This window comes from Balearica regulorum, chromosome 1, assembly GCF_011004875.1.
Source record: "Balearica regulorum gibbericeps isolate bBalReg1 chromosome 1, bBalReg1.pri, whole genome shotgun sequence".
NCBI classification, from domain to species: Eukaryota; Metazoa; Chordata; class Aves; order Gruiformes; family Gruidae; genus Balearica; species Balearica regulorum.
The window spans coordinates 53,504,124-53,525,389 of NC_046184.1; the positions used below are offsets into that span (position 1 = coordinate 53,504,124).

General features: G+C 45.2%; 2 protein-coding genes across 2 annotated transcripts in view; one reads left to right on the plus strand and one right to left on the minus strand.

Annotated features, from left to right (window-relative positions):
- Positions 1-3,593, minus strand: part of SLC5A8 (solute carrier family 5 member 8) — a 29,992-nt gene extending 26,399 nt beyond the window's left edge. Inside the window, exon 1 of the mRNA XM_010302592.2 lies at positions 1,711-3,593. Coding sequence (XP_010300894.2) covers positions 1,711-2,043 — 333 coding nt within the window. The 5' untranslated portion in view covers positions 2,044-3,593. The remainder of the gene's footprint in view (positions 1-1,710) is intronic.
- Positions 3,594-16,028: 12,435 nt separating this feature from the next.
- UTP20 (UTP20 small subunit processome component) overlaps positions 16,029-21,266 on the plus strand; it is a 65,582-nt gene continuing 60,344 nt past the window's right edge. The window contains 6 exon segments of the mRNA XM_075749673.1: positions 16,029-16,208; positions 16,902-16,982; positions 17,791-17,857; positions 18,054-18,186; positions 18,666-18,854; positions 20,297-20,378. Coding sequence (XP_075605788.1) covers positions 16,164-16,208; positions 16,902-16,982; positions 17,791-17,857; positions 18,054-18,186; positions 18,666-18,854; positions 20,297-20,378 — 597 coding nt within the window. The 5' untranslated portion in view covers positions 16,029-16,163.

Consider the following 21,266-nt stretch of genomic DNA (forward strand, 5'->3'; position numbering starts at 1 on the left):
ATTAATATCCTGAGTTGGAAGGGACCAACGAGGATCATTGAGTCCAACTCTTCACTCTGCAAAGGGCAACCTAAAAGTTCACAATGACGCACCAGCAAACAACAGAACACACTTGCGTTGTGAAATCAGAGAGAAAAAGAAAATGTTATGGCTATTCCTAAGCCTTAGTCGATTTGGAAGCTGGTACTTATGTGTCCATCTGAACTAATGTGAGAGAGGGCAGAAGGTTTTCAGTGGTCAGCAGGTTCCTCCCATGGTAACCTCACCTTCTGCACTGCCCAAAGCAGGTCACTACATTCCACTGGTAAATGGAAATCTAGCCTTTTTCAAATCAGGAACCCTCACTTTTCTATCTAGCCTGGGACAGCACAACCTCTGAATGAGTCTGTCATGTTGTAGGGCAGATTCGTTCCCACCACCTGTGGGAACGAACCACATACCCTAGTTGTACAAAAGAGATCGCCTTTGTCTGCCAGTCTGTTGAATCGACACAGACAAACACTGAAGTATCTCAGAGTGCTCACTCATGAATTGAGCATTTAAAACATGATCTGTGAGCATGTCCATGCAAGGAAGCAGTGCTGAACCCCTGGACAGACACTATGAGTTGTTTAATCTCTGAACTCTGTCCACAAATAGCAGATATATCTTTTATAGGTACATTACTCTGATTTAACCCCAAGATTATCAGTGAGTTTCCAGTCATAATTATAAGTCTTTATTTAAAAGAGCCCTATTTTAAGTATCATCATAACTGACAGTCCAAAGATTAGTAGTTTAAAACATACTGGAAGCCACCAGAGATTTCTGTTGGTGAATTCTTATCTAAAGCTACCAACAGAAAACCTTGTTTTCAGCCTCCAGTGCTGCAACGCCCCTGTTCAGTGTAATAAAATGCAAAAGATCGAGGACTTTCACCTGCACCGATGCCCCTTTCCCAATGTCCTCTGTGAAAAGAGTAATTTGCCTCCAAATCTGCAGCTAGGAACGATCTCCATGCAGGAAGATAAACAGGTTGCACAGAACCAGAAGAAAGTCCTGACCAGATGCTTCCTCACCCCAAAACAGTCTCTGCACTGCTAGCTATGGCTATAACTTACATGCTGAGCTGAAGAGCGGCTCAGCCATATTTCGGTGGAAGTAAGAAAACTCTTGCAGACACAAAGCACTTGCTGCCCTTCCTGTATATGATGGAGAAGACATTCACCAGTGTGAACAGCCTCAGGTGGAAAGGATGTCTCCCCAAAATCTCTAGGAACAGCACAAATATATATACTCCCCCGGTGGGGGACTTAGGAACCTATCTGGAGGGAGCATGATTTGAGAATCTGGTTCTTACGTTAGATGCTCTTGCACTCTGCTCTTGGTATATTAATTACACATCATTAACCACATGTCACCATCCAAGCTGCATGAGGATTAATCCACCTGCTGAACTGAGTGTTTGGAGTGAGGAAACAGATCTGGTGTGGTGCACAGCTCCTGAACCAAGACAGCAGGGCTGAGCATCTCCTCTCTGCAGAGGCAGTGTGGGCAGACTTGGGGACAGAGCAGGCTGCAGCCTGCCCTTGGGAGTGTGGAGATATGGGGCAGCACAGAGTGCAGAGGGGTTTGGGGGAAGAGACTGAGAGGAGGCATGTAGAAAGCAGGAATGAGAAGCCCCTCCAGCTCCCTGAAAGCTGTGGAAAAGCTGCTTCTACTCCATCTTACCTCGTAGGTGCTGGTAATGCCCAACTTGTAGAAGACCGGCAGGAAGATCTCGGCACTGCACAGCACCACCAGGCCGTAGGTGATGGCGAAGATGCAGAAGACGGCACCGTAGCGGTAGATTTCGGCGGGGGTGCCCAGTACGGTGACAGCTGACATGAAGCTGGCAGTGAGGGACAGCGCGACAGGGAGGGCGCTCATGCTGCGGCCCCCCATGAGGAAGTCCTTGGAGGTCTTCTGCCCACCTCCTACAAAGGCGTAGTAGACGCCGATGACGGCCGAGACCAGCAGCATGGCTGCAAAGACCACATAGTCCCAGACGGTGAAGCGCCCCATGCTACGGGAGGGACTCGCCCTTGGAGCCGAGGATCTGCCCCAAAATCAGAGGGGCAGCTGCTGCCCCTGCAGGGCCGGTACGGGCCGGCTGGCGCAGGCGGAAGGTGATGGGGACGGGACCCCGCGGGAGTGCCGCGGTACTGTGCGCCTCGCCGGGGCGGGCGTGGAGCGGTGCGGAGCGAAGCGATGCACCCCGCCGGGACAGGTGCGGAGGAGCGGTCCGGAGAGGAGCGGTGCGCCCCGTTGGGACAGGTGGACAGCGGGGGGGGAGCGGTGCGGAGCGATGCGCCCCGCCGGGACAGGTGCGGAGCGATGAGGTGCGGAGCGGCGTGCCCCACCGGGACGGGTGCGGAGCGGTGCGGAGCGATGCGCCCCGCCGGGACAGGTGCGGAGCGGTGCGGTGAGGTGCGGAGCGGTGTGCCCCGCCGGGACAGGTGCGGAGCGGTGCGGTGAGGTGCGGAGCGGTGTGCCCCGCCGGGACAGGTGCGGAGCGGTGCGCCGCGCCCGGCGCAGGTCTGCGTTCGTGTGTCTACGGAGGGGCGGGCGGGAGCCACGCCAGGAGCAGCTGTGCGAGTGCCGGAGCCGGGACGGCGGGCGGGCCTTATACGGTGCCGGTGCCCGCTCCTCCCCGCAGCGGTAAGCGCCCCCGCGGAGCGGGAAGGGGCGGCGATCCTCGCGGCGCGGCCCCGGCCGGGCCATCCCGGGCTATGGCAGCCCTGTGCCTCCGGGCCCTGCGGCGCCGAGGCGGGCGGGATGGCCCCACCGCAGAGTCCCACCTTAACGGGCTTACACCGCAAAGCAGGGTCACGGTCCAGGGGTTTTGGAGGGAAGACAATTCACCCGGTAATTCCCCAGGATCGGGAATCCCCTTCTTTATTAGTATATGCTACCATCGTGCCAAAATGAAGGTGAAAATGTGTTTTTATATATACATTTCTATCGTTTGAGCAATCTGGAAGATAACTCACTGTATCGGCTATCATAGCAGATTTGCCAAGGCGAGCTGCTGAACACTGCAGTTATATGACAGGGAAGCCCCACTACCTGTGCTGTGCTCGCAGAAGTTTTGCTAACACTCTTCAGTTGCAGGTTCAACAGTTAAAGTGCACAGGAATATCACAGATGGAGCTTCACATATCTTAAGCACAGGGGAATGTATCTAAAACACCTAAGGGATTTCAAGACTGTGGATATCAAGCAGTGAAGATATACCTATTTCTCTAGCTAGCAGTACATCCAGGACTAACACAGCAAATACTACATTTGGCCACTTTGCCATACGTTAGCAACCCCATATGCGGGATTAAGATGTAAGGATGCCAAAGCTGACTAAGCTGGGCCTGACAGCAGTGCAGCTGCATGCAGCACACCTTGCAGCTGGGCTCAGTAGCTTTGCACAGAGGCCTTCTGGCTTGAACTGCTTTGGCAAAGTGCTACGCCGGAGGTGATTTCATACCAGCTTGAGGATAAAAATTCCTTCACGGCAGGTAGATAAGTCTCTTTCCTGCCCAGCCTCTCCTGGCTCTTATCCACAGATGGATTTGCTGGAATTGGTCTTTGCTGCAAGTGCTCTGGGTTCAGCACAAGGCACTCTGACCTGCCTGCATCTGACCAATTTGAGACATGGTTTTCAGCAGCCTTCCATGATTGACCAGACACCTGACAACCAAACTCAGCTCATGAAGCACTTTTATCTCCTCAGGAGCTCTGGATTTGGTAGGCCATTTGGAGGTATTTCTGAGTGCATGTTGGACAGAGGGGGTGCAGGTGGAAGTCCGGTCAGGTGAGGTTATTAAGTTGAGCTGTGAAATCATGTCTGTGTTGGTCTGGTCTCTAGATGCCCATCTAGGAATATAAATGTCCCTGAATATACAGAAGCTGGCCGCTGTAGTACAAGTGGCATGTCCTAATCTCACCACGGCAGGTTAGGGCGTCAGTCTCTCTGGCCCAATTACTCTTTAATTACTTATACAATGAGTAACAGCTTCCAGGTGTCCTGCTGAGGAAGAGCAAAGAAACTTATTCTGTACCCCTGCCAATTAGGCTATTGAGCTATTGATTATCTGAGGTGGTTGCCCTAATTTGCTATCAGCTTTTGACCACATGAAAGATGATAAACCTTCCCAGCAAAGCTTCAGTCAAAACCAGCACCTTCCCACACAGTGCAATGAACCGACGTTGTCCAGCAAAAATACAAAAAACGTGACCCACTTTTCTGCCCAGACCCATAGCTTGTGCTGCTCAGAGCTCTATGCTCGGTTCACTTGTTTGCACTCTTTCAGGTATTATGTTGCTCAAACCATTCAAACAATAACATGCATTTAAAGTATTAACTACGTGGGATTAATACAGTTTTGATTCTGCTTCTTTATCATTTTTGACATAATGTAAACACAGCAAGTGATAACATGTATTGGAAAATAAATCATGTTTAACTGAAACACAAGCAGCTATGAGGAAATGCCCGTCACTCTGGTTTCAGGTGGCATCTTTGATTCTTTTCACGGGAGTGTTAAGCAAACTGTCTTTCAAATGTCATCATGACCAATATGGCAAGAAAGGCTGGATCCTCCCATTTGGATGTTTCCATCTTAGGAAGCAGCAGCGAATTTGTGGAATGCCCATGTCCTGAATCACAGTAAGTGGACCTGGAGAACAAGGTTAAATGTTTTTCTTCTGGATTTTTCACACACAAAATCAAATCAGTTCCAAGGAACACAGTGGGCTTGTACTGTGTAACAGAGACAGAACTGCAGGTATTTGCTTTTTCTCATTGCTACAATAGATATTTAAATGTCTTCCAAAGTCAGAGACCATATGTAATTGTTTTCTTGTAGCACCTTGTCCCATCTCCATCTGGTTTTATGTGGTCCCTCATTTCAGTGGCCGCGTGACTCTACTCATGTGAGATCCACTGGCATCAGTGAGATTTGGTGTTTAATAGCAGGAAGTGTAAGATTCACATCTCTCCAGCACCCTCAAGTTAAAAAGGCTGTGAATCTGCCTAAGCAAACCCTAGACTGCCCTATGGGACCCAAATGGTTCCCTCCTTGTTCTGGTATTTGGCTCATTTCCATCACTGCACAGATCTCTGAGGTGTTACTGAAGTGTCTGTATTAGAAGGACAGTCCCTCCCTGCTCCTTTTCATGTGGATGGGCCACAGCATTGGGAGATCAGTGGGATGGGTTTCTCTCTATATCTTAGATAAGAGACACATGTATCAAGCCCTGCACTTGGAGACAAGCTGCCCACCTCTCTGAACTAAGTTGTGGAGATACACTTTGGGGGCTTCTCCTGCTTGTAGGGAAATATGGGCATGGGCAAAAGCAACTGGAAGTGAGGTAGGAGAGCACTGGAGACCCAGTAAACGCTGCTCGTCAGTGCTGCAAGACCCTTTGCATTTTGCCCTGGCAGCCTGGGGGCTCTTGGACTTCCAGTGGTTCCCTATTTGAGTGTGCAGTGTCAGACTGTGTGGGGCTCAGCTGCACCTACACCAGCTGAGCTGAGTTCACAGATGAAGAGCAGTTCCTGCTCAATGGTACTCCTGTGTAGTGCCAGGACTGGGTTTGGAAGTCTGAGCTCTGTTCTCTTCTGCTTACACAGGGATCAGTTTGGAAACCTTGCCAGAGAATGGCTGGACATTAGTAAAAACAAACAAACAAGCAAGCAAGCAAGCAAACAAACAAACCCATTTCAAAATAAAATCGGCAAAAACTAATTTTTGGCCTTTTTTTGTGCTCAGTTTGGCCTTTTCTGGGAACTGTGTTATGAGCTGTCATTTTGAAAAACTGGGTTTTTTTTATGATTTTCTTAGGAAATTAGGGGTGTAGGATCATGCTCTGTGTGTATGCATACATGTATGCATGTGGAAGGTGTCTGCTGTCTACCCAGTAACCATTGAACACCATGACCGAATTTATAGAGAAGCAGAGACCTCAGAGATATGAAGGCGCTACCAGTTTCATGAAAGTAGATAGGCAAAAAAGAGAGATTCTGTAAATAGTCTTGCTGAAAGGAAGACTGCAGCAGGAGCTGAACTTCTATTAGATAACACTGAAACCATATGAGAGAAAGACCTTAAAAACGCCCAGCTGCAGGCATAGCTTCTCATCTTATAGCTTGTCATACACAAGCCAACCAACGCTAAGACACAGAGCTATGGGGATCCAGGTTCTATTTACTCCTCTGTTCATGGAGCTACCTGTTAAATTTTCTTTTGCTCATTGTTCTTGTTGGAAATAATAGATCAAAAGCAGTCATTGAATCCTAATTCTCACAATGAAATGCTTCAAGTCAAAATGCACTTCTTTTACTTGTGGAAGATTTTGATTCCAGCAAAATTAATAAAACTGCAACTGCTTCCTGCACAGCATCACTTATCACCTTGAAAAGCCTGCTCGGCTTTTGGGTTAATGGAATTTCAATGCTGATGGTGTTTTATATTTCTAGAGATCAGTTAGTGTTTGACTCCACTCTAATCTCTCCTGCTTGCTGTGCTTGTCCACACATTGCTGTTTTGAATTGCTGGGATTGGTATAGCTAGTTACTTGACTACCATCATCAATGACTTTGCTTCCCCTGGTTTAATGCTACCTTAGACAAATCTTCCACAGTGTTATTTAGTGATATTCTTAGCTGTCTGTTTAATTACTTTTTTTTGGTGTCAGTTCTTCTGTTAATAGTGTTTGGACATGACAGAATGACTCCGTAAGGGTATTCAGAAGAGCAGTATCATCGTCAATATTCCTGGTGAAATTTGGATGAGTTCTATAGGAATAGTCACATGGCATTTAAGCACTGGGATTTTCTTGTACAGGGATGTCCTGCATACTTTCAGAAACTTCCTTCCAGCTAGCTGGATCTGCAGTGCCCAATGCACAGAAGCCCCTCTTGTGCAGACCGTGTGTTGTTTGTGGGCAATAGCAAGAATGTGATTCAATTTGCAAGTGTCTTATGCCTTAAAACACCATAATAAACACAAGCTAAATATTTCAAGCAGCATAATTCCCTAATTCTATGTCTAGCATTTCCAATCCTCATCCTATCCAAATCCCAAATTCGTAGGGGCATAGGTTTGCAGAAGGTTTTTGCTTAAGATCATAATCATGGGAATTCTTTCAGGGTAACAACTTGTTTGCTTGAAGTGCTTGTCCTCTCATGCTTAGCTTGTTTGGGACACAAAGAGAGATGGAGTGACTTACAGAGAAAGAGATCAATGGTGGGAAAAGAGCCAGAGAGATGCATAAAAATCACAGGAATAAATCACGTTTCTATTGACATTTTGAATGAAACCTCCTTAGTTGTTTGTTTTTTCTATTTTTGCATTCCACAGAAATTTGAACAAATGCAATTTGCAAGCAAAATTATTTACACATGAGTGCTTAATGGTCTTGAGAAGGAAACTTCAGATTGTGTAACCCCCCAATACCAACACACCTTTTAAAATCAATAGTCAGTGCCTCTGGATTGAAGCAAGTACTTAAGTTAGCCTTGAATACTGAACATTTAAATCCAAGTGATTTGGAGCCTATAATTTATTTGCTGGATGATTCTGCTCTTCCATTTAAAAGAAAAAAATTCAAAATTTATTTAAGGACAATCCATGCAGTGAGATGTGGCATGCATAGTTATTTGCTCAAGAGAATAATTAATATGGGAATAAAATTGTGGTACAGATTTCACTTCTTTAACTGAAAAGGACAAATAAGTTACATGCTTGAACTTTATTCTCATGGCTTTGGGATCTTTTGTTTACTTAAAGTGTTCAATTTTGTATCAACAGAATTACAATTCAACTAGTTTGTTTACTTGCAGTTAATGTATGAGAAAAGGCTGTCAAATGTTCACCAGAATGATCAACAAAAATTGATTTTTTTCTGAGTAGATCTTTTCTGAATTTCCTTATTCTATTTCTGTTGTTTTCCCTTTTTCCACTACCTGCTGTCCAAACTATCTGTGTTCACATGTTCTAGTTGGTATTATTTTAAGATGTGCACAGTGTAGGTACTTCAGTTATGCAGCTTGGCTCCCTATGTTTCCTCTCTAACTGAAGGATAGAGACAGGCTCTTCAGAAAGAAACTTTGCTGCTTTGATATACTCCCTGGAGGAGCCTGTCTCTTTCCTTTATCTACAGAGAAAGCCTCTGGAAATGAGCCTGCTAACTTAAAAATACTCTGAAAAATGTTCTCTGCCACTGCCCCAGCACCCTATGTAGCCTTTCTTTTTTATTATTTTGGTTTATTCTCCCATTCATACTCCAGTGTCTATCACCAGTTCTGATATCTCCCTTGTTATCTGTCTCTCATCCTTCTCTGTAATTTTTACTGCTAAATCTCTTGTGCTCCCTCAGTCCTTTCATCCCCCTGACTCCTTATATTAAGACATTTTCTCTTTCTCCGCCCTCCCACATTTCTTCTGCCTGAATCCCTTCTTTTTTGGACCCCAAGTCCCAAGAGGCATTTTCCCCAAAAATTGTTCGTTGCTATTCAGTTTTTTCTTCCATTTTTGCAGTGTCTCTATGAGTTGACTGCCTTGCCTCTCTTTTAAACCCCTTTTTGATCCTCTCCAGCCCCTCTTCTGCTCTCTGCCAAGGCTGCCCACACTGAAGATCACACAGATGCATACATCACTTGGAAATATTTGAAGGCAGTTATGCATACTTGCTGCAGCTCTTTATGTTTAACTGGTTTGCTTGTCAGACATTCTCAAAGCTACACTCATCACCAAATGGAGATAAGAAAGGAGGTTTTTTTTCCCCCAGGTCCAACTGTCTGCAGCTGCTGGCTTTGGTTTGGTTTGTTTCTTCTGTTTTCCTCTATAACATTGACTTATGGCACATCTTTCTAATGTTATCTGGACATTTGAAATAGCAAATCCCTGGTTTTTTTGGAGAGTGGAAACACTTCCAGCATCCTTGGTCTCTCCCAGTATGCTGCTGGGACACACCGTAGTTTTTGTGACCTCTTGGACTGCAGTCTCATGGCTGTTGCAGGATGCTGGGGAGGGGTGGGTGATCTGTGGTAGGTAGGGGACAGTGAGCACGTGTTATGTGGCTTTTCATGACCAAACTCCACAGGAGGGGGACTTTACCAATCCAGGCACTCTGGGACTCTTACAGTGGACGTCTATATTATTGTAGTATATTGGTATCCAGTTTTAGCATGCATTCAAATAGGCTACTGAGGGGATTTTGATGAAAATGTGGATTGTAGGCTAAGGTACATTTGCATTTCTGAAGATGCAAAAAAGAATGATGCAGATCCAGCACCATAAATCCCCCACAGCTTCTGCACAGTCAGGTTAATACCTATAATGGAAATGCCATGTGATAGTGTTAGCAATTTGAAAACTCAGTGAATGCCGTGATGCACAAGGAAGCACAGAGGTAGAAATGTCAGTGAAGGAGAAGCACTTTGGCCGCAGCTAATTTTAAGGGAATCCATCTCTTGGCACAACAGATGCTCTGTATCTGTCCAGTAGATCACCATTTTAAGGGGGCTCATTTCACCTCACTTGAACACAGGCACCGGTGGAGCACCTGTTAACTCATCTGTGTGGCAAGCTCAGTACTCATCTTCTTCCACTGGCTATGAACACCAGGTGGCTACAGCTGGAGAAGGGAACTGCACCCTTGTGGTAAGCGTCTGCCCAGTACAAGCAGTGAGGACTTTACCTGCTTCAATGCCTTTTTTTTTCCCCTCACTTGGAGGTTGATGATCATCTGTTTTCTAAGTGTCAGTCTCCACTTGGATATTTCTCGCACAGGGATCTATTATTTCAGTACGTTTGTTCTATCAGTTGTTTTAATGGCTCCTATTTGATCTGATCATAATTTAGACGCACAAGTTGGTATTAGAAGCAGTAGCAGGGCCCAAAAACTTATCTAACTTTTGTGGAAAGAAAGGACAGACCCGTTTCTTTCCTTGGTGTTATCAACGTCTCTACAGTCAGAGCATCCAGAAAATTTTGCATCTCTTCCTCTAGAGAGAATTGTTTTCCAAGCAAAGTGCAGTTGTATCTCCTCATAAGGTTTTTATCACAGACAGGGACTCATTGACTAGCAGAAACTTGGGGTGCTAGGAGTTAAGAATACACACCAGAGATGTCCCTAAAAGTCCTACTGCAGTATGACTAGGGACATTGTCTGGAAGCGGAACTGATCTCGTGGCAAATCCTTCTTCCTCAGGTAACATGGAGTTTTGGAAACCAACCAAGGAATCTAGTCATGGGGTTTCTTCTGGTTTATATAGACCAGTGCTGGAACTTTCTCATGAACATCTATGATTTAGCAGCTAGTGCCAACAGCCAATGACACAGTGGAAGTGGCAAGAAGGGCTGCTTTGTCTCTAGATATAGTGTAAGTTCTTCCATTTTTCTAAGCTACCCACAAATATTTCATCAAGCAGTACACACCAAAATTAGACTGCTTCATAACAGTCTCAGCTTAAGGGTATGTATCATTTAAAATGGTTTTTCCTTAAAGGGCTCTGCAGTGCTGAGATTAGACGTTTTCTTGAGAGTTTCAGCTTTTACACACTATGCCTCTTGGATCTATGAGGCCAGGAATGGTTAATTGAGGTATGGTCTCTATTGGAACCTGAGACCAAAGCTAGAGCTGCATGAATATTAGGACAGCTCAAGCTTCAAATAAGGAAAAAAAAAACAACAAACAAAAAAAGTCAAATTAATTAGCCAAACCCTCAAATCTGGGTACCTACAATTTTGGATCTATCTTGTATGAACCAGATGGATGCAGAGATGTGAAGAATAGTATCAATGGCTTTGTATGTTGCCTTTTACTCAATGGCTGAAACATCGCATTCCTTTTAGTAACAAAATGCTGAGCCTGGCCTTATTTGCCCCTGAATGTCATGCACAACTGACTTTGCAAGTTTGAAAGCACAAACTATTTGCGAAAGGAAATATCCTTGACCCCATCTTTCTATGATTTTGTGTTTTGTAGTCACAATTAGCTTCTCAACATCACTGTGAGAAATTGCTGTCTTAGATTGATTTAGTATTTCCTCAGTGGCCTTTTACAGATTGAGGGACCAATAAAGACAGAGCTGAAGAGGACAAAAAAGAGAAAGAAAATTGTATATGGGAGATGGCAATGATTTTGATGGAAGCATTCCCTTGTGTGTATGTGTTTGTAAGAGATTTTTACGATTTTCTATCTTCCTTTTTTTGGAAGGTTTAACTTTACCTTAAAACTTACAGCTGTGATCCCTCAGCCCCAATCCATCATCTTACACTGTCATTTCAAGCTTCCAAATAAACAAGAGGGATTGGGGTGGGGTGGAAGGAGAGATTTGGGAGCATAGCTTCAGATTCACTGCTAAAGGCTTTATGCTTTGTTCCTGGACATGCCAAAGAGCCAGGTTTTGGGACAGTTGTCAGAAATATGAGTTAGACTGTAATCAGATGTTTAGCAGTCCCAGACAGCTGACAGACAGCCTGAAATCCAGATGGTCTCTGTTAAATCCAGATGCCCCTCGTTCTAGTGGTGAGGGCAAAATGCAGGAGAGAATTCACATCCCTTTTGGGGGACAAGACTCCACCCTCCCTGTTCATTTTCCTTTCCATCTGTGGGTCCTCCTCCTGCTGCCTCTGTTGCTGTTGCTTTCAACAACGCTGAAGCCAGTTCTGCTGCTGCTGTGGCAGGGAAAGGGGATGAAGAACAGCAGCAGCAGTCACCACTGCAATCCCTTCCTGTCTCAGGGCCATCTGTATAAATGCTGTTTATGCAGAAATCAGACCCTTTTTCTTTCCAACACAAATTAAACTCTACCACTTTCTTCCCCACCTCAAAAAAACCCCAAACAAACAAACAAACAAACCCCAGCCAAACACCCCCCCCCAAAAAAAAAAAAACAACAAACCAACCCAGCCCACAAGGTGTGGCTTCCTACTCAGCAGAAACCTGGGAATAGTACTAGTTGGCATGAACCAAAATTATGCCAGGGATTGTCTTAATGATTAATTGGTGTGGATGATCCCAGTACTCTGGCACTACTCAGTTTACTTCTAGAGATGGAGCTAGTAGAGCCCACATGCTCCGGCTCTGGAGCAGGACTCTGTCTTGCAATAGAGGAGCCACCTGGCCTAGATGTCTCAAGGGGCTGAATCAGATTGTCAGTGCCCCTTTCAGTGAGGGAAGTCCCAAAGCTCAGGATACTTCAGGCATGAACACTCACACACACACACAAATAGCTGCAGAAATCTGGGATTTATATTCCAGCTCCTTGCCCAAAACTGTCTGATCTGCAACCTAAGGGCAGGTGAAATTCTCCCCAGGACTCAGCTAGCATTGACCTGAAGTTGCATTAGTTGCAGAATCTCCGTGCTTTGAGCATATTAGAAAAAATGTGGCCAGTTCCACCAGTTTGCAGAACAGGATTCCAGTATCTTGTCTGCTTTGTTTTTGAAAATGCAAGTGCTCTCAACCACATCCTACATAATCTTGTGGGATTTTCTCCCGCAAGGTAAGGCAAAATGCCAGCTAGAAGCTGAGAAGGAAACTGGCAGTGAAAATACATCATTGTGTTTCAAAGGGCTCTTCTTACTTTCCAGACAAATTAAAAAACAAAATAAATCTGTTTGCTTCAGTTGAAAGAGTACGCCAAAGACATCATGCACTTGTATAACCTGCCTTCAAATCCATGCCAGCTTTCCCCTCAATGACGGTTTCGGAGAGCTCCTGTGATGCAGCGGGTTTCCAGCCATGAGCACCCAGCCCGTGCACCCAGAGTTTTTCTGTGAGGCGACTTGAGACAAGCAAAGAGAAGGGCTTCTGGGTTCACAACCAAAGCAGGTAACCTTCATCACTTCAAGACTCCAGTTACTTATTTAGTGTCTTCGATATTGATTGAGGAACCCACATTTCGGCATCCGATCCTGGAAGCTGGCTAAATTCACAGGTGCTTCTGTTAAAGTATTTGCCTATTACATTTCATTTTGAAAAGCAAGATCTTCTCACAATGAAATTCCCTGTGTGAACTCCTTTTCTGGCATCTCCACCATGCCCATATGAATATAGTAGAAAAATGAAAATTTGATCTTACACCTGTGCACCTAAGCAATCTAAAATATCCTGAGGTTCCAGGCTGTCCTGGAAGTCTGGCTGCTGATTGGCTTGTACCAGATAGCATGTCCTTTAGGTTAGAAACTCAGTGTCGTAGAGGCTTCAGGAGTATGCGTTGTGCTTGTAATCAATATGCACGAAAATATGATGGAAGTAGAGCAACTTGCAATAATTTGAATACTGCATATTTATGTAGTTATTGAGCCATGCCATGGGGGCATTCATGGGGTCAGTTGCAGAGGTGTACATATAATTGGGTCATCTAGACTTTCTCAGACTGCCAGTTCTAAGGCACAGTTCATTTTATTCTAACACTGATGTTTCAAGTACAAGAATGTGCCTAGATCTGCAGTGAATATAAAAGGAGCCTAAATGACTGCTCAGAAGCAGACATGTACCTTGTAAACATTGCAGGTTATGTGAGATGAATTCTGCCCTGTGAGACCATCCTGGGTTAAATATTGAGGTATTTTACCCAAGTTACTATTATTAGGCTAAATTGACAATGCTCATTAAACAAAACCGAACCAACCAAAACAAACAAACAAACAAACCACCCCACACAACAGAACAACAAAACCAAACAACAAAAAAAACAACTGGAAAGTGTGACACTGACTCAAGGCAAGACACATTTCCAGAGGACAAGCCTGCTTTGCCTCTACAAAGAGGGACTCTGGCTCTTGCTGAGTCCAACAAATAAATTTTGGGCAGCAGGACTAAAAAGCCCAGGAATGGAGAAGACACAGGAATCTTAGACCTGCCCCAGAAGTGCTGATGGATTAGTCAGGGACTGGTGGTTGTAGCCCACAGCAAGCGTTTGAAGAAGTCAGATCTGCATAGGTGACTATGATAGACATGCATGTGCTGTTTTACAATGGTTTCCTCTACGTGCCTCTACAGGTATTACTACCAATAAGCCATCACTCTTCAGAAGGCCATCTGCTTGCTGTTAGCATGGATTTCTGAAGGAGACTTGCTGACAGCTGGGCCCACCAGATAATCACAGGGTGTTGGTAGATGGGGCCTGCCCAGAGGTGGGAGAGCAGCTTTTACTTCCTGGAAAAGTAAAAGAATAAGGCCTGAGGCATCGCAGTCAGAGAGGAGTACATGTAGAAAGGATATTGTTAACATAGCTGTAACTCATACAGAAGTAGGGAAGGGACCTTCTGGGTCACTGAGCCTTCCCAGCTGAAGTGCCAGACCTACTGTTATGGTCATACTGGTATCAATATCTGAGTTACTGCCCTGAGGCTCACTCAGATGTATCTCCAAGTACTGTATTCATTGCTGGCTGAAATGCAGTCCATCAGTAATTCTTGTGGGTAGAAGCTCTCATGAACATCAGCAGCTACAGGGATAGCCTGTCTCACTCCTTGGGGAAGTTGCCAGTTTACAAACATAAAGAAGCATTTGTAACCTTTTAAAAACTTTCTCTAATGTCTTATTTTTGCTGGTGACTCCTCTTCTGCAAAAGGCAGAGCACACCTTAGCTCTTCTCCCCATTGCTTTCCATCGATGTTAGATTTCGTTCATGCCCTTGGGTGATTTTGGAGCACATGCATCCCAGGAAGTTCCACAACTCTACAAGATGCTATTCATAATGGAAAAAAGATCTTGTGGACTGTTTTTCACAAGTTCACAGTACATAGGAGACGTATTAGGCGGATTTATTAACCACATTTGGATAGCTATTTGTGCTCTTAAACAGTTGCATATTGGTGCCTAAGCTCTTTTGTGGATCTAGACCTCTCCACATGCTTTTAGCTGCACTTTCTCATGGAGGTACTTGGGCTTGAAAACACTCAAGCCAACCTTTTTGAACTCAAGTGCCTAAATTAGGCATTTTCTTCACACAATGCAAATGCCAGAAGTCCTTTTCTATTCCAGCAGCAAAAAAGCAAGCTTTAAAGCTAACAGCTGTCTCCGTAGTTCTCTGACTTTGCAGGTGCTGGAGTGAGCCCGCTTCTCCGCCTGTCCAGATGACTATCGTGTTAATGGCTTATTGCCTGCCCATGGGCAGCTTTTCTGGATGCATCTGACAGTGTTTAACCCGTCGGGTCTGTTCAAAGTAGTGGGTCCCTACGTGCTCCTAACAGTGAACTTCAGCCATGCTCAAATCCAACCTTGTGTCCTGCAGTCTGAATAACCTGCAAACCTGGTTTCTGAGAGTGGCCTCGAGCTGCCTGTGACAGGCAGGACAGGCGGGCTAAGGAGGGACAAAACTCCTAAGCCTTGTAAACTGCATCCTAAAATGCTCGTGTGGCTCCGGGCTGCTCATACTGCACCTGCCCAAACCAAAGCTTCATCCAGCTTCTATTCACCCCTCATCTCCCCAGTGCATGGTTCTCTGTGTCCCACAACTGCAGTCACAGGCAGAAGCTCCCACAGGCCCTGGTACCGCTGCGAGCACAGCAGTGAACCTCGAGCAGTCCATAAGCACTTGCTTTTGTGCGAGCTTTTAGTCTGTGTGTACTTTGTCTGGGATGAGTTGTGAGGGTTTTTGAGATCTGACAAAAGTCTGCACTAAAATCGGGGCTGTAGTAGTGGCTGTCTTAGGCTGAGCCACCAACACTACGCTGAGGGCTGCACTCTCCCACTAGTACCCATTTCTCACTGGCACCCATTTCTCCTCCTCAGGCACCGCTGGGGCCTCCCTCCGTTACCGGGGTGCCCAGCCCTCCGTGCCACGTTAAAGCGCAGAGACGAGGGCAGAGGTGGGCCGCTCTGCCCAGAGACCTCACGGAAACACTGCTCACAAGGTAAGACGGGGGCAGGTGTCGACACACAGAAATCCCCATCTCTTCCCAGACCCTCACTTCAAATCTCCCTCAGCGGGAACAGCCAGCCCCGGCCCCCGGCAGCCGTCGCCCGCCCCTTCCGCCGGCGAGCCCGCCTCTTCCTCCCCGCAGCCCGTGGCCGGTATGGCGGCGCCCTGGGCGTAGGGTCGCACGTGTGGCTGTGGGTTTGGGGCTGCGCCGCGCCACGCCGCGGGGCCCAGGCCGACACCCCCCACCCCCCCTCCCGCCGCCGCCATGAAGAGCAAGTCCGCTGCCCACAAGTCAGGGAACACGCACCGGGTGAGCGCCCGCCCGCCCGCGGCTGGTGGCCGGGGAAGGGGTCTTTACGTTTTCGTTGCCGGTGTTAGTGCCCGTCTCCCGAGGCGGTACTGGGGGGAGGAGGTGTGAGGGCCGGTGGTGTGGCAGGGCCGCGGGGCGCCGCGCCGCGTCGGGTCGGGTCTCTGCAGCGCTGCGAGGGGTCCTGGCCGAGACACCCGCGCTGAGGTGCGGCTTCTCCCTTTTTCCCGGTGCCACCTCCGTGAGCCGAGCCACCGTCCGTGTCACGCAGCAGGCACACCACAGCCCTGATATAGAAAACTGACATAATTTGATTAAAAAAATAATATCCAGTGGAGTATTAACCTAGGTGTTGTTTCAGGAAAGGCAAAAGCTGGGCAGTTTATTGAAATCCGGGTAGATTTCTCTGCGTTTTTTTCACCATGTTGTGGAGACATGTAGGCTGCAAGCCTTGGCTGTGCAGAGCGAGGGGGGGAGAGGGTTGGTCCTGCTCGCAGGCATTTTAAGCATTTTTTGCCTTAAAATTCTGGTAGGACTGTTTACAGATTGAAGTCTGCTTCAAGATTGCCAGATACTGTCTGGCAGCCTGTCTTTAGAAGTGAGGTTTCTGTTTGCAGTGTGTGTGCTCTTGAGAGGAACTTAGAATGGCCATTCTCAGAGTAGAGCAAAAATCATGTATGTCCTTTTGTTTTACAGTTTCTTACCTTTTCGGAGCGCTTAAGCAATGTTAATATTGACATTATTCATCGGATTGACAGAACTGGAAGCTATGCTGAGGTGAGACCTGTAATTGCGGTCATTTTCTGAAATCACATCACAAGTAGATACGCTCCATGAAAGATTCAGTTAATAAATTTATTCAGGAGGAAATTGAAAAGAAGCTCCTGCAAGAGTTGCCTTTCCTGGAGCCGCATTTCGTGCTTTGTTCCCCTTTGCTTTTTGACTTGCTTCGCGGTATTGCCAGAGGCTTCTTTGATGGCACCACCCTGATGGCTTCCATGGTTCTGGTGGGCCCGTGGGTGTTTCTGAGTATGGAAGATGCTGCTCTGGCAGTCAGCAGTCCTAGATGTGGACCTGCAAAGGCTTACAGGTGCTGAATAGTTGCAATATTCACAGAATGTGTATGAAGCATGAGTATGTGTCTTTATACATCGTAAAGCAGGGTCATTTATATATGTCGTATAGATATCATTGTGGTTATAGTGCTTTGCAGGTTATTACCTCCTGGCCTACTGGATTGCTCTTCTGAACTTCCCTCTTGGTAGCTATGCAGCTGCCAAAAGAAATCCCAAAGTGTTGTACTGGGTGGGCTATGGCTCAGCGTCTTAGATTATTGCCAGTCAACAGAGTTCTAAAAAGCAATTACGTAAACAAATCCTGTCACCAGAAAATATTTTCAAATGTGTTTTGAAAGAAAAGTCTTATTTTTAGGGAAATTCCATAGCACCTTTTGAAATGAAGTCATCAGGATTTCTTGAAATATTCTTAAAATATTTAAGGCACTTGGTAGTTTTCTTCATTTGAACCTCTTTGCAGGCTACATTCACTGGGGTTGGTAGCTATTATTTAATATTTATTTTGACAGGAGGTTGAAACCTACTTTTTTGAAGGACTGCGGAAATGGAAGGAACTGAACCTAACTCAGCATTTTGGTATGTCATTTTTATTCATGTTTCCTGCTTTCCTTAAACTGTTAAAATAGGTTTCTTCTGCATCCAGAGCCCAATGGGAGATTTTCTGTTGACTGGTTTTTGGACTGGGCTCTGAAGAGTTATTATTCTTCAACATCTTATGTGATTACCAGGAACTGGATTAGTTTTCAGGGTTTCTCTTTTGTGCTTTGAACAGTGCAATTCTACAATGAAGTGGCCAACAAATGCCAGTCCTTCAACCAGCTGGTCTATTACCAGAGTGCCATTGTGCAGAGCTTGAAGACACATTTACAAATGGAAGGCAGTCTTGCTTATCAGCCCCTATTAGAGTAAGTATATGGTGACAAAATGTAGTCAGAAGCCTTGACAGTATTACAAGTAAGCATGAGACCTGTTGAGAGTGTTTTTTTTCTTTATTGTACCTGAGGAAAATATAACAATGAGATGCCCAAAGTGGTCATATTTCCCTGATAGAGCTTTATGGTTCTAAGTCTTCAAAAAAAAAACCAAAAAACCCACCAAACTATGACATGGCAAGCAAATTAGCCCGAGAGCTGACTTGAGTGTCAGACAGAATGTGCTTTGTTTGATGTTAATCATTTATGTCATCTTGTTTACTGTTAGCTGCTTGATTTTTTTTTAAATCTTAAGATTATGGCCATCCACAGCTGCCTAATATGTGATATTTAAATAAAAGTGAGAAGTAAAGGTGATGCTGTCTTTCTTTCCAAAGAAACTATGCTGTATTATGCAATGTTTGACCAGGTTTTTGAAATGCACTAACACTGGTGTATTTTCTGAAACACAGTCTAGTGGTGCAGCTGGCTCGAGATCTTCAGGCTGATTTCTATCCTCACTTTCATGACTTTTTCCTGGCTATCACCAAGTTACTGGATACACAGGACACAGAACTGATGGAATGGGCTTTTACCTCTCTTTCCTATCTCTACAAATACTTGTGGAGATTGATGGTGAAGGACATAAATAACATATACAGGTAAAAACCATGTTTAATGTCTGTCTTGATCAGTAGCTATTAGATGCTATAGAAATGTAAATGCAACATGAATATATGGCTTAACGCTTCAGTATACTCATTAGCATGCTTTCTCTGCTTTCTGAGAGACAGTGAGCCTTGTTATCATATGCAGCTCCTTTGAGATCCTACTGACATTCATGGGCCACTGTATTGGAGGAGGGATGTGGGTTGGGCTGCAGATTTGGGCCTTTGGTCCCTTTTTCTCCTATGGCGACAGGAGAGGAAGCATCCACCTCAGCTGGGTAAACAGAGACAGACACTGGATTGTCAGAGCATCTTGGAAACCTGTGACCAAGACTAAACTCAACACAGGTCTCTTGAGTATCTGTCCAGTACATAGTTGTATCATTTCTGTCTTTCCCACTTGCAGACACCTAGGCTTAAGAAGACATTGAATGGACTCCTTTGAGTCTTTTGTTGTTCTTCCCCAGTGTTTTCCCCTTTTTGTTTTTCCCTTCTTCTGTCTGTTTAGTGAGAGAGCAGATGAGGTATGCACAGTTTTGTATGCTTTGACACTCCTTGCTGCAGGATGCTGTGGATGTGGAAGGTTGGCATGGGTTCAAAGGGAAACGGGCCAAGTTGGAGGGAGTTACCAAATGCATAGGAGCCACTTCTTGCTTGGGAAGTCCCTGAGCTGCAGGTGGTTGAAGGCTGATTTTATATGCACTTGCCCTGTTTTTAAACCTTTCCCAGGCATCTGCTTCTGGGTGCTGCTGTACACCGAATACTGGGCTGGATGGACCTGTGGCCTGACCCAGTATGACTGCTTATTCAGTCTTACATTGCTGCGGTAGCAGGGCTCTTCTTTTTGTCATAGCCAGTGGATCCATGTTGCTTCCTCCTAATTTCAGTTTGGAACAGATGGAGCAAGAGAGAGGTTACAGATTTCTTCTCCAACCCAGCAAAAGCTGTCGAGCATATTGAAAAAACATCTGCTTGGCTGTGAGTCTGAGGCACTACTCACCCTGCACTGAAATGTGCTGAGCCACCTGCAACTGTTACTGGTACTTACAGAGAACTGCAAAAATTTATTACCCCTGTAAATTGTATCTTTAGAAACTTTTAAGTGCACAGGAGAGCCTGTTGGCTCAACTGAAATATAAATCTGGCTTATCAAATCAACTTTGGTTTCACTTCCTGCTTCTGAGTATATGTATTGAAAATCTTGATGCTGCAGTTGAATCTCTATGGATCCAGAGATTTTAGAGGTATTTCTGAATGTGGCTTATCCAGGGAGTGGGAAGGAATCGAGTTGAAGGAGGTATTTGCCATGTTTAGGAGGATAGATTCTTAGTGTTTGTAAAAAGTGGCAATGTAAACTGAAAACATAAGTTTTAAAACAAATTGGTGGCAATTCTTGCATTGCCTTTAAGACACTGGATTATTTTGTGTCTTTGTAGCCTGTACAGCACCCTGCTGGCTCACCACAAACTTCACATCAGAAACTTTGCTGCCGAAAGTTTCGTCTTTCTAATGAGAAAGGTAAGTAAGTGAGGTGTTTGTTTATGCTTTGATGCTATCTCCATTCTGTGGTGGCTCTTTGATTCAATGCGTAATACTAGTTTTTCTCCGAAGAAAGGTTAACAAGGCCTGAACTGGTATTCAGCATGTCCTGAGTTGTCATTTTTAGTGAGTGTTTTACTGAGAATGTCATACACTTCGTATCAGCAGTGGCAAATAGAGGCCTTAATGCTCTCTGTTTTAAGAGCAATTAAACAAAATGTGTGTGGTTGGTTTATCTAAAATGACTTGGAATGGTAAGGTAATCTTGTAGAAGGGAGGCTTTAATTTGTAAATGCACGTTTCCTCACTAGCTTTTTCACTAATGCTTTAAGGCCTTTATAGAACTGAAATTCTTGTGACGACCTTTTTACACTCCTGAAAAGCAGACTCTATAATGTTCCCAGGCAGATCAATTAAGATCAGACAGCAGCCTTTCATGGAGTAAGGAAAGGGACTGGTAGTTGTGTTTTATTTAGTCAAAATATACAAAAGCTAGGATTTTTGAGACTGGCTAGCAAATTTTGAGTATCCTCATTTTTGTCTGAAGTTGAGAGACCTTAATAAAGCACATTTGTTTGTTTGTTTGTTTTCAGAAATTCCTGAACTTCAAGTCCAATCCTCAGAAATGGAGGGGTTTAAAATATTGGGCCAGAAGTCCTTGCAGTGTTCCCAAGTGTGGTTATAGATTTGAATGACTGGATTCTGTGTTCAGCTGATACACATCTCTTTCCACACCAATGCAGCAACCTATGTGTTTCAGTTGGCACCCATTTAATTGTGCATTTATGCACATGTTTAACTTTAAAATCATAATAATAAACCCCCATATTTTTCAGCTGCAGTGACCTCAGTAGACCTGTGTACATC